Raw genomic sequence first — 12,976 nt, forward strand, 5'->3', positions numbered from 1 at the left:
GATGTTCACTCAATGAAATCACCCAATGACGTATTTCTCAGAATGTATCCCCATGGTTAAGTGATGTATGATTGTATTTTGTTTGTTTCATCTTCTAGGTGAACAACTTTGTGATCTTTGAAGGCTTCTTTGCCCATCAACATCGTAAGTTTTCGCACCTTTTGTTGGTCACATAGTCGGGGTGAGGGAAAGGAAAGAGCTGGACTCTTGGTCCTGCCGGCCCCTCACTGAGGGGCCCCGCCGCTTCCTTCCTCACAGGGCCCCCTGCTCCCTCTCTGAGGGCAACTCGACACTCTCGTGCTGCTGCAGTCGATCCCACGCCCGCTGGTAAAGCCTGTATTGAAGGGGTGGAACTGTAGTGCAGTGATGGCTACTTACTCTAGATGCCACGGGGTACAGTGCCATCTGTGGGCAATTTGGGAAAATTCTAAAGCAACCCAAGTCTCCAGCAGTCATGCCTGTTTGCCTTTGCCCTCATGGGAGCTCAGTGCATTTTATATTTGGCAAGACTTTTAACTAAGCAAGCTCACTGGGAGCCTATTTGACAACTGATATCAATGGACCCTCTTGCTAGTTCAGGTCCGTCAACATAGGCCAGAGTCAGGCTCCTTTGTAAACCCCAGGCTTCTGTCAGCCAGTGAGGGACAGGCTGGTGCAAACAGCCCTTCCATTTGCAGTCACAGAATAGTGACACAAATGGCCCAAAATTTAAATGTAGTTTTAGAAGATAACACTCAGAATTTATGACATTTCCAACCAGATAATGAAATTGATATGGAGAAACCAAACCTCAGAGGCACTAAAATGCTGTCCAGATTCCCCACCCCATACACACACACACTTACTGACAGTCTGAGTCCCACTCCTTCCTCTTCCTCACCACCTCCACAGCTGTACAGTGCTCGCTTGCACAGAAGAGCCCCCTTCCTGAGCTGGCTCTGTGGCCAGGAAAGGATGTAACCAGCATCCAAAGAGCAGTCTGTAACCAGCTATGAGCATCACAGTGTCAGGCACTGAGAGGCACCTCAACTCGCTTTGGTTTCCAAGGCTTCTCTCATTTAGCTCGTTCAGAACCACAGGCTGTGAGAGGGAGTGAGGGCCAACAAGGATGGTGAGGACTCAGGCCTGCAGGGGAGGGTGCTGTGGATAAAGCTTAAGTGAATTTGCTGAGAAGTCTTTCATTTGCCACACATACATGATAGAGAATCTCTTGAGAGGGAAAGCCGGGAGCAAGTAGAGAAGTGAGGAGGGGGAGGCTGAACTTTGGACATTACGTCAGCCTCCTGTTTACTCTGATAGCTCCTTTTCAGATGCCCATATTTATTTTCTCCTCATCCTTTTTTTTTTTTTTTTTTTTTAACCTAATAAAACTTCAGTCTCTTCCCATTTTCGTATAGGAAGGAGAGATTCTGCCCTCCTTCCAAACCTCCCCTGAACTCTCCAGAGCAATTCCTGATTAACCAAGGGCTTTGTCCATCTCATCCAGAGGAACCCAGGGTCCTCGTTGGCCCGGCTGGGACCATTCCACTGCCCCAGAATCCCAGGGGGCCGTGACAGCACCCACTGACAGTAAGAGCTTGCTCCCCTTGGCTGCCCTTCTCCTGCATCTCCCAGGCCCCCAGAGTCTCCCCTTAGATCTTTCTCCCTAGCTCTGTGTTTGGCCTACTCCTTCTGGCTCTCCTCAAGTGTTCCACATTCCCCTCAAATTCCCTTTTGGTGTGCTGGCATTGCCACGGTGCTGCTCCTGCAAGTTCTCAGGAGGAACTGTGGTGTCAGGGAACAGAGGTTTGGGGTTGGGAGATAGTGGCTGGGAGGAGGGGTGCAAAGTATGTCTCCTAATGCTTACCCTGCCTATGTCCCCTCCACTACCAGCTCCAGCAAGGAAGCTGCCACCCAAGAGAGCAGAGGGAGACATCAAGCCATACTCCTCCAGTGACCGAGAATGTAAGAGGGGCAAGGGTTGGGTGTCTGGGCCTGGGGGACCTTAACACAAGGGAAGAGAATGCTCAGGGAACCCAGGGGAAGGATTTGTTCTCTCTAAAGACTCAGATTTCTTGGGCCGGGCATGGTGGCTCATGCCTGTAATCCCAGCACTTTGAGAGGCCAAGGCGGGCAGATCGCCTCAGTCCAGGAGTTCAAGACCAGCCTGGCCAACATGGTGAAACCCCGTCTCTACTAAAAATACAAAAATTAGCTGGGCATGGTGGCGCTCCTGTAATCCCAGCTACTTAGGAGGCTGAGGCAGGAGAATGGCTTGAACCCGGGAGGCAGAAGTTGCAGTGAGCCAAGATCGTGCCACTGCACTCCAGCTTGGGTGACAGAGTGAGACTCCGTCTCAAAAAAGAAAAAAAAAAAGACGCAGATTTCTCTTTTTTTCTACCCAAACCTTTGCTGTCATGACTCTCTCTCTTCCCTTTTTTCTTCTTTTTCTGTCTTGCTCTTCATTCTCCCTGCCCCCAGTTCTGAAGGTAGCTGTGGAGCCTCCTTGGCCCCTAAACAGGGCCCCTCGCCGCGCCACACCTCCAGCCCACCCACCCCCCCGCTCCAGCAGCCTGGGAAACTCACCAGAACGAGGTCCCCTCCGCCCCTTTGTGCCAGAGCAGGAGCTGCTGCGTTCCTTGCGCCTCTGCCCCCCACACCCTACCGCCCGCCTTCTGCTGGCTGCTGACCCTGGGGGCAGCCCAGCCCAACGTCGTCGCACCAGGTAATAGGAGTTGAAGGGCTGAGGAGCCTCACAGCTATCAAAGAGGATGTTAGAAATGGCAAAGGGCAATTTGAATCCATCAGAGAGATGGATCAATAAGATGGGTGGATTGGGGGGGTCCTGAAACCTTTCACGAAAAATATTTGTGCAAGTGATCTGGGAAAAAAATACAGTGAAGGAGCAGAATAGGACCTTATATGGAGCCTAGGGACCCTGGCTTTAATGTGAGAGTTGTGTGGAATGGTAGGAAGAACACCAAGAGCCATCAAGTTGGGGGAGCGGAGCCTTCTAAGATTGGGGAAGTCTTCGCTTAATACTTGCTGGGGAAGGGGCAGTGTCTGACACAGAGTGGGGAGCCACTGGCTTGTGTGCCAAGAGTGCATCGAAGCAGGCAGGGAGTGGGCATTTCCTTTATTTCTCTCCCTAGCTTTCTCTTCACCTCTGACTTCTCTGTTTTTCTCTCCCCCACCCCCCACCATTTCCCCTCTCCCTTCCTCCCATCCATAACATCCTTCCACAGCTCCCTTCCCCGCTCTGAGGAGAGTCGATACTGACAGCTACCCTCTCCCTTCCCTGGGAGACCTGGGGTGGGCAGAGACCCCCTCCCTGAGAACCTCAGACCAACTCTTCCATTGCATCCTGTAGGACCCAGTGGAACCTGACAGAGCCCATAGGATTCCCTCTTCTACTTTCTTAGACAGCAGGGATGTCAGGGTCTCAAATTGCCTAACAGTTTGTAGCTTTTCTTACCACAAAAGCACCCCTTCTCTCCTAACTTGGGCTCTGAGGATACTTTCCCCACAGACAGCCTGATCTGTTGCCAGACTTCTTGGTTAGATGGCTCATACATTTATCTAGAGAAGCACACACTCTTGCTTGCTGTCAAACTTTAGAACACCATGGAAGGTCTAAGGGCGTCCTGTGCCAGGGAAACTTTTTAAGGAATTTTATCTATGGGATAAACCCCATATTCCCTCTAGTGTCTACTGGTGGCTCTAATACTGCTTTGTGCTGCCTGCCACACTTGCCCTTTGAGCCTGCGAATGGCCACCAGTGAGCAAGCTCTGCTTCAGAGCAGTCTAGTTAGGTAGAACAGGGACTTACCAGCTTCCCAAAGGGATCTACTCAACATTGCCAAACTCTTCATTTCCACATTTTGTGTAGGTGTCAGAGAACCCCAAATTGGTGTTGCTTTGGGGTCTCTAAAGGAGACTGGCTGACACCACCATTTCCCCCAGATCCAGATTTCTCTGAGGGAGGTTGTTTCTTGAGAGTAGATCCAGAGTCTCAAGGATCTGTTAGATCCTGGAATCCCCTCTTGCATCCATCCCTCCCTGGTAGCTAGATGCCGATATATTCCTGTCTTGTGAGATTGTCGAGATGAGATGGGGGACCACTCTTCCTCTGTCCTTCCTCTCTCCTTTCCTCCATAGCAAGGACAACCTTCCCTGCTCCATGCCCACAGTATAGCTAGATCCCTTCCCCTCCCTACCCTCTGAATGTGTGCTAGATCAGGTGCCCCACTGTGTTTCCTGAAATCCTTGGGAGCCGGATCTCCCCCTCTCCCCTACTCACTCTTCCCTTTTTTTCTCCCTCTCAGTGTTGTCTGAATAAAGTGTGAATTGTGTTTTCTAAATTGAGATTTTCAATGAAAAAAAGAATCACACACAAAAAAAGTTGTCAGCCTCATTTGTGCGTCATCCCTTTTTTTCCTGGGATCTCAGGACCTCTGTCCCTCTGATTTCTCACTTCTGAGATCTGCACATCTTTTACCCAGGAGCCTCAGAGCTCCCGGGTCTGGTGGTCTGCCTATCCCCATCTTCACTGTTAGTCCTCCTGCAGATTCTGTGTCTCCTTTCATGTAGGTGCTGGATCCGTGTGTGTGGGCTTCTGTATCTACTCCCTCATTCCCTCCAGGAACCTCCAGCTCTCCCCAGTGACTTCTACCCTTTACTCTGGGCCTGCCTTTGCCAAGATGTCAAAGCTTACCAACATCTCTGGATCCACTAATCACCTCCTGCCTCCTGTATTCCTCTTCCCACTCTGATTACCTGACGTCTGCTCCACTAAACCGCTGGATCTCTCTCAAGACAAACCCTTACCTCCATTCAGAGTGCAACACAGTCTGTCACCCTATTTACAGAGGCCCCCTTCCTTTTCCTCCTAAATTCAAAATTCAGCCTTGTCAATTCCTATTTCCCTCTGGTCTAAGGAATCTTGTTTTTTTGAGATGGAGTCTTGCTGTGTCGCCAGGCTGGAGTGCAGTGGCACCATCTCGGCTCACTGCAACCTCCGCCTCCTGGGTTCAAGCGATTCTCCTGCCTTAGCCTCCCGAGTAGCTGGGATTACCGAAGTGCACCACCAGCTAGTTTTTGTATTTTTAGTACAGACGGGGTTTCACCATGCTGGCCAGGATGGTCTCGATCTCCTGATCGCGTGATCCGCCCGCCTTGGCCTCCCAAAGTGCTGAGGTTACAAGCATGAGCCACCGCGCCCAGCCTGGTCTAAGGAATCTTATACTTAAGGTAACCCTGTTTTCCAAACCAAACACCAGAGTACCTGATCCAACACATTTTTGATCACATGTGAGTCTGTTCTTAGGATTTGGATCATACCTAGCCATAGATTTAACACATTACCTCAACTAGAAAGAATAGAGCAATAAATCAGAAGCACTCCAGAAAATCTTGGGTATAAAATGAACTTCCCCCACCCTTTTCTAGGGCACAGCTTTGATTAAAGCCCGTTAGGCTTTGTTCCCCCTTCTCTTTGTTCCTGTGCTATTCGTTTTACTCCTCTCCTCTGATTTCTCCATACTCACCCATCTTTCATCCAGTAGCCTCCTCCCCATCATCTCCCATTTCTTCTACAGGGGGACTCCCCCAGGTCTGGTAGCCCAAAGCTGCTGCTACAGCCGCCATGGGGGGGTGAATTCCTCATCCCCCAATACAGGTAAGTATTCACTCCTCCCTACCCTCAAATCAAGTAGGCCACATTCACTATCTACTCCTGCCTTCCCATTCACATGCCTGATATTTCCACAGGCAACCAAGACTCCAAGCAGGGAGAACAGGAAACAAAGAATAGGTGAGGTCTAAACCCCTCCCCTAACAGCCTCCCACCACCACCTGACTCCCTTCCTAACACCGCTCTCAGCCACTTCCTACTCTTAAATCTTATTGTATGAACTGGACACCAGCTCCTCCCACAATTCCTTCTACCTTACATCCTGCAAGCCCCTTTCCCCCACAAGTTCAACTCTGGTACTTCCCTTTGGAATACCGGTTCTCTGAGAGGTTTTAAATTTGGACATAGCACTAATGGTTCCAGCCTCATACCCATCATTTGTCCTACATTAAAACCTGGCCCGAGACCTTGAAGAGTCTGTAATCTTAATTTCCTCTTTAGTATTCCTATTACCCACTCTCCATCTCCCCACCTACCAGGTCTGCCAGTGAGGAGCAGGCCTTGTCACAGGATGGGTCTGGGGAGAAGCCCATGCACACAGCTCCTCCACAGGCCCCGGCCCCGGCCCCACCAGCCCAGTCCTGGACAGTGGGTGGGGACATACTCAACGCCAGGTTCATTCGAAACCTGCAGGAACGTCGCAGCACCAGGCCTTGGTGACCGCAGCCCCGTCTCACATCTTCAAAGTATTACTTCTCCCTCACTACAGGAAAGAGCCAAAGCCCAACCCTCATAATAGATGGATACATTCATTCATTCATTCATTCGTTCAGCAGGCTTATCAGATTCAAGTCATTTGTATCTTTTAACCAGACCAATAAAAGTATTTATTTTTATCACAAGAGCTGTTGAAAAATTTGACTCATTATTTCAGCCGCCTCACCCCTCACTGTCGTTGCACCCGGTTCAGCCTTCAGCCCTGTTTTTGCTCAGCTTTTTGCTCAAAGGCCTCAGCTGTGAATACTGCGCTGGGGGGGTTGGGGGGTGGGGAGTGCTGCTAACTTGCGCAAGCGCACTCAGGCAGCCTCCGAGCCCGCGGGCGCAGGCGCGCTTACCGCCGACAGAGCGCTTCAGCCGCTTCTCTCGAGCCTGCAGTGCGCAAGCGCGGGACATCTCCGTTTCCCTCCCTCAGCCCCTTTCCCCCCTACCCCCCCCCCCCGCCCCGGCCTCCTTTCCCCTTCACGAAGCCGGCTCCGGGGCACGCTCACCCCTGTGAGGAGGCCGGAGGTCGGACTCAGAAGGCTCCTTCTCCACTCCCGGAAGATCATGTACCAGCCCAGCCGGGGTGTGGCCCGGCTTCTCGGCCCTTGCCTGCGCGCCTACCAGGCTCGACCCCAGGTGAGAGCGGAGGAGAAGCGGGAGGGAGGAGAGGGGGCGGGGAGAGACCCTCCTCAAAGCCGGTGCGTGGGGCGGAGCGCGCGCCGGGTTCCGCGCAGGCGCAGAGACACCCGCCGCCCCTTCCCACCTGTGCCCTGCAGCGCGTGGACAGGCTAGGTAGGGGTCGCGGGAGCGGGAGGGCGGCGCTGCCGGGCCTGTCGCGCAAGGACGTCGGTCCTCCCAGGTTTGAGGGCGGTCAGGCGGGGTCAAGGCCAGGCAGCGGGGCGCGTCTGCGTTGCGCCCGACTCTCCGCCGTTACCTGTGCCTAGAGGTGATTTGAAGGGCAGGGGCGGAGAGATTCGCAGGCCTGCCGCGGCGCCGTCCCGGAGTTCCCCGGCCCAGACTAGACCCGCGGGGCGCCCTCAGCAGCCCGCGCGTCTTGCACTCGGAGAGCAGTCCTGGCAGGAAGGCCGGCCAGTGTGCACCCGCTTCGGGCCCCTGCGCCGGGGCTGGCAAGATGGCCACGCCCCCAGCAGAGACGGCGCCTCTAGGACACCATCGGGGACCGAGGTACCCGAGCGGTCCGCCCGCCTTCCCTGCAGTGAGACGATCCCCTGGGGGGTTCCTTGGGAGCGGAGAGACTCGAGTGAGGCCTGACTTTGGGTGACCTCCCCTTGCAGTTTCAACGTCGGTAAACCCAGGAGAATGAAGGCCAGCCTTTAACTGTCTCCTGAGGTTATGTCTGTCATTAGAGGGGCCCGAAATGGTAATAGCTTCCATTTATGTACTGCTTTCTAGGTCGCTACGTTTTGTTTACATTCATTATTTCATATAGGCCTCATAACCCAGTGAGGCTTTATTGTTCTCATTTATAGGACATTTGTAGGAAGCGGAGGCATAGGGAATGAGAATGCCTAAAGTTACATGATAGAATTAGAATTCAGATTCCTAGCTTCAGCTGAATATTCTTTTTTCTCTGTACATTTGCCTCGCACACTTAATCATGGAGATGTACAGGCCACAGCATTTAATCCACAGTACAATAAAACCTGTTATTCGTTCACTCATCAAGTGTGTATTACATGATTCTTGGGATGAGAGAGGTGAAACTGCCCCCAGTGTTGGAATCTTTTTTTTTTTTGAAATGGAATCTTGCTCCGTCACCCAGGCTGAAGTGCGTTGGCACCATCTCTGCTCACTGCAACCTCCGTCTCCTGGGTTCAAGCAATTCTGCCTCAGCCTCCCGAGTAGCTGGGACTACAGGCTCCCGCCACTACACCCGGCTAATTTTTTTGTATTTTTAGTAGAGACGGGGTGTCACCATATTGGGTGACACTAGACCTCCTAGACCTCGTGATCCGCCCGCCTCGGCCTCCCAAAGTGCTGGGATTACAGGCATGAGCCACCGCGCCCGGCCCGGTGTTGGAATCTTAAAGAAATGTGGCCGGGCGTGGTGGCTCACGCCTGTAATCCCAGCACTTTGGGAGGCCAAGGTGGGCGGATTACCTGAGGTCAGGAGTTCAAGAACAGCCTGGCCAACATGGTGAAACCCCATCTCTAACTAAAAATACAAAAACTAGCCGGGCGTGGTGAAGGGTGCCTGTAATCCCAGCTACTCGGGAGGCTGAGGCAGGAGAATGGCTTGAACCCAGGAGGCGGCGGTTGCAGTAACCTGAGTTCGCGCCAATGCACTCCAGCCTGGGCAACAGTGAGACTTCGTCTCAAAAAAAGAAAAAAAAGTAAAGATGTCTGCTAATTTTTGGGAGGTGCCGGTATTTGTGTCACATAAAACGGTTTCCTCGGCTGGGCGCTGTGGGTCACGCCTTGTAATCCCAGCACTTTAGGAGGCCGAGGCGGGTGGATCACGAGGTCAAGAGATGAAAACCGGCCGGGCGCGGTGGCTCACGCTTGTAATCCCAGCACTTTGGGAGGCCGAGGCGGGCGGATCATGAGGTCAGGAGATCGAGACCACGGTGAAACCCCGTCTCTACTAAAAATACAAAAAAATTAGCCGGGCGTGGTGGTGGGCGCCTGTAGTCCCAGCTACACGGAGAGGCTGAGGCAGGAGAATGGCGTGAACCCGGGAGGCGGAGCTTGCAGTGAGCCGAGACTGCGCCACTGCACTCCAGCCTGGGCGACAGAGCGAGACTCCGTCTCAAAAAAAAAAAAAAAAAGAGATGAAAACCATCCTGGCTAACATGGTGAAACCCCGTCTCTACTAAAAATACAAAAACTAGCTGGGCGTGGTGGCACGCGCCTGTAGTCCCAGCTACTCGGGAGGCTGAGGCAGGAGAATCACTTGAACCCGGGAGGCGGAGGTTGCAGTGAGCTGAGATCGCGCTACTGCACTCCAGCCTGGCAACAGAGCGAGACTCCATCTCAAAATAATAAAATAAAATGATTTCCTCCTGTTTTCAGTAGAGATGGAGATGAATCCATCCCTTTTTTCCTATAGTAATTCCATCCATTCTGTGAGGAGGAATAGGTATTGGAAGCCTGTTGAGCACCCAGGGGATGAAGCGGTGTTAGGCAAGTGGATTCTTATCTTTTTCCCTTTTGTTCTGTCTCCTTAGGACCAGCTTTATCCAGGGACTCTACCATTCCCACCTCTTTGGCCCCCCTCCACGACAACCACTTCCCCATCTTCTCTACTCTGGTCTCCCCTGCCCCCGCGCCTTCCCACCCAGCGTCTTCCCCAGGTTCCCCCACTACCTCTCCCTCAGATCCAGGCCCTCAGCTCAGCATGGGTGGTTCTCCCTCCAGGAAAGCGGGAGGAGGGACCAGGACCTGAGTTGCATAGCGGCTGCCTGGATGGGCTTAGAAGCCTTTTTGAGGGACCTCCCTGCCCCTATCCTGGGGCTTGGATACCTTTCCAAGTCCCTGGAACTGCCCACCCTTCCCCTGCCACCCCGTCAGGAGATCCTAGTATGGAGGAACATCTGTCTGTCATGTATGAGAGACTGAGACAAGAGGTAAGTCAGTGCAAAAGTGGCCTTCATCTACAGTGCGAAGGGATGTGGGTAATCCTTGGAAGTAGGGAGTTAGTCAACTGGATTCTTTTTTGGAACCATGGGCAGGCATAGAAACGTATTATAAACATTTTCCTGAGAAAATGATGTTCCGGAGGCACGGTGGCTCAAAGTGCTGTAATCCCAGCACTTTGGGAGGCTGAGGCAGGTGGATCACCTGAAGTCAGGAGTTCAAGACCAGCCTGGCCAACATGGTGAAACCCCATCTCTACTAAAAATACAAAAGGCAGGCGTGGTGGCAGAGGCCTATAATCCCAGCTACTCAGGAGGCTGAGGCAGGAGAATCGCTTGAACCCAGGAGGTGCAGTGAACGGAGATAGCTCCATTGCACTCCAGCCTGGGCAACAGAGCGAGACTCTGTCTCAAAAAAAAAAAAAAAAAAGCAAAAAAGAAAATGATGTTCCTCACTTTGGGTTAAGGGAGATTAATCATGGGATGAGATCTTTCACGCCAAGACGGGAGTAAGGAGGCCTTAAAAATAGAAAACTGGTCCTGGCACGTGGCTCATGCTCCTAGCACTTTGGGAGGCTGAAGCAGGCAGATCACAAGGTCAGGAGTTCAAGACCAGCCTGGCCAACACAGTGAAACCCCATCTCTAACTAAAAATACAAAAATTAGCTGGGCATGGTGGTGGGTGCCTGTAATCCCAGTTACTCGGGAGGCTGAGGCAGGAGAATCGCTTGAACCTGGGAGGCAGAGGTTGCAGTGAGCCGAGATTACACCTCTGCACTCCAGCCTGGGTGACAGAGCTAGACACTGTCTCAAAAAAAAAAAAAAAAAGAAAACTGAAAAATAGAATTATCTTTTCTTTCCCACTGGGTTGATGCCATCTTCTTCCACCTAGCTTCCCAAGCTCTTCCTTCAGTCCCACGACTACAGTCTGTATTCCTTGGATGTGGAATTCATCAATGAGATCCTCAACATACGTACCAAGTGAGAATTGGGGCACAGGTAGGGCCTTGGGGAGGAAAAGCATCCAAAGCTATATACATGACCCTTTTCACTTCCCAGAGAAGTTCCTAGACTGCTTCTCACATCTGTTCCCCATTCCTTAGAAGTCAGTTTGGTTTTCTAATTCTGCCATCATGAGATTTCTTTCCCATCCCTTCTTCACAGGGGCCGGACATGGTACATTCTTTCACTGACCCTCTGCCGTTTCCTGGCCTGGAATTATTTTGCACACCTTCGTTTGGAGGTTCTACAGCTGACCCGCCACCCTGAGAATTGGACCCTGCAAGCCCGGTGGCGGCTTGTAGGGCTGCCCATCCACTTGCTCTTTTTGCGGTTCTACAAGCGTGACAAAGATGAGCATTACCGGTAAGAGAGAAATGAGAAAGGACCCAAACTATAATCAGTTCCCTCTTTTTTTTTTTTTTTTTTTTGAGACGGAATCTCACCCTGTCACCCAGGATGGAGTGCAGTGGCGTGATCTCAGCTCACTGCAGCCTCTGCCTCCCGGGGTCCAGCGATTCACCAGCCTCAGCCTCCTGGGTAGCTGGAATTACATGCACAGCACCACACCTGGCTAATTTTTGTATTTTTAGTAGAGACGGGGTTTCACCATGTTGGCCAGGCTGGTCTCGAACTCCTGACCTTAGGTGATCCACCTGCCTCAGCCTCCCAAAGTGCTGAGATTACAGATGATCTAGTCTCCCAGACAACCCTTGACCTATCCTGACTTGACTGTTTAAGGACAGGGATCCTGTTTAGTTTATGTTAATGTTAAAAAAAAAAAAGAGAGAGAGACTGAGTATATTAGAAAAACCTCTGAGCTTCAGTTTCTTCCTATACAGTGCCTAGCACATGGTAGGTACTCAAATAATTACTGAACAGGCTGGGTGTGGTGGCTCACGCCTGTAATGCCAGCACTTTGGGAGGCCGAGGTGGGCGGATCACTTGTGGTAAGGAGTTGGAGACCTGCCTGGCCAACATGGTAAAACCCAAAAAAAAACAAAAATTAGCCAGGTGTGGTGGTGCGCACCTGTAGTTCCAGCTACTTGGGAGGCTGAGATGGGAGAATCACTTGAACTCGGGAGGCGGAGGTTGCAGTGAGCCGTGATCACATTACTGCACTCCAGCCTGGGTGACAGAGTGAAACCCTGTCTCACAAAAAAAAAAAAAAAAAAAAAGTACTGAACAAATGAAAAGTCCTGTCTTATATGTTGAGCCTTACAACCTGGTAAATTTCTGCCTGGGAGTAAATCCCAATAAATTGTTAGGCTCAGCCACAAACATTGGATATAAGTTTTTAAACCAGCAGTTCCCAAACTGCTGCACAGTAGAAATACCCAAGGATCGTTAAAAAATATTGGCGCCAAACACTCTGATTTAATTGAGACAGGGCACAACCTAAGCACTGAGATGTTTGTAAGTTGCCCAGGTGATCTAATATGTAGCAGAATCTAGGGACTACTCGTTTAAACAAGTGCTTGAATTCAGCTTTGGGACCAGTCACCTTTTCCCTCAGTAAGCCTCCCTCTATTCCCCAGGACCTATGATGCCTACTCCACTTTCTACCTGAATTCCAGTGGCCTCATTTGTCGCCATCATCTAGATAAAGTGAGTCCTAGGTAGGGCTGGGTGGGGTAAAGGGTAGAACATCTATGTGCCTCTCCCGACTGGCATTAACCTTTCTCCCTGCAGCTGATGCCTTCACACTCACCTCCAACGCCTGTGAAGAAGCTGCTAGTGGGAGCCCTGGTGGCCCTGGGGCTGTCAGAGCCAGAACCTGACTTAAACCTGTGTTCCAAGCCCTGATCCTTGACCTTGGAGTGGGGGCAGCACTGAAGACTGCTACGCCCAAGAGAAGGAGGTGGAGGCAGCCAAGAATCTCAGGAGCCAGCTTCCTCTCGTTTCTCTCCCTCCTTCCTTTCCATCTCATGCTGTGTAAAGCTGCTGTGTAATTTAACTTGTAAATAATAAAGTTTAACTGATTATATGAGATAGAATTTCATATATC

At 51.5% G+C, this 12,976-nt stretch overlaps 2 protein-coding genes across 6 annotated transcripts in view; both read left to right on the forward strand.

Annotated features, from left to right (window-relative positions):
* The window catches only part of ATAT1 (alpha tubulin acetyltransferase 1), a 22,128-nt gene extending 15,615 nt beyond the window's left edge, over positions 1 to 6,513 (forward strand). The window contains exons 7-13 of one of the 5 annotated variants that reach the window (XM_003272041.3): positions 99 to 144; positions 259 to 327; positions 1,873 to 1,944; positions 2,461 to 2,704; positions 5,577 to 5,656; positions 5,749 to 5,791; positions 6,151 to 6,513. In XM_003272041.3, coding sequence (XP_003272089.1) covers positions 99 to 144; positions 259 to 327; positions 1,873 to 1,944; positions 2,461 to 2,704; positions 5,577 to 5,656; positions 5,749 to 5,791; positions 6,151 to 6,331 — 735 coding nt within the window. In that variant the 3' untranslated portion in view covers positions 6,332 to 6,513. Of the gene's footprint in view, positions 1 to 98; positions 145 to 258; positions 328 to 1,872; positions 1,945 to 2,460; positions 2,709 to 3,224; positions 4,381 to 5,576; positions 5,657 to 5,748; positions 5,792 to 6,150 lie in introns of those variants that run through there. The other 4 variants (XM_003272038.4, XM_003272039.4, XM_030803269.1 and 1 more) reach the window with 4 other exon arrangements.
* On the forward strand, positions 5,601 to 12,962 carry C22AH6orf136 (chromosome 22a C6orf136 homolog). The gene is given in 8 exon segments (XM_030803242.1): positions 5,601 to 7,012; positions 7,015 to 7,164; positions 7,166 to 7,558; positions 9,562 to 9,960; positions 10,862 to 10,950; positions 11,134 to 11,334; positions 12,507 to 12,576; positions 12,661 to 12,962. Coding segments are annotated over 8 exon segments (1,491 nt in total). The 5' UTR covers positions 5,601 to 6,937; the 3' UTR covers positions 12,775 to 12,962.
* Positions 12,963 to 12,976: the final 14 nt, after the last annotated feature.

The sequence above is a fragment of the Nomascus leucogenys genome, chromosome 22a, assembly GCF_006542625.1.
Source record: "Nomascus leucogenys isolate Asia chromosome 22a, Asia_NLE_v1, whole genome shotgun sequence".
NCBI classification, from domain to species: domain Eukaryota; kingdom Metazoa; phylum Chordata; class Mammalia; order Primates; family Hylobatidae; genus Nomascus; species Nomascus leucogenys.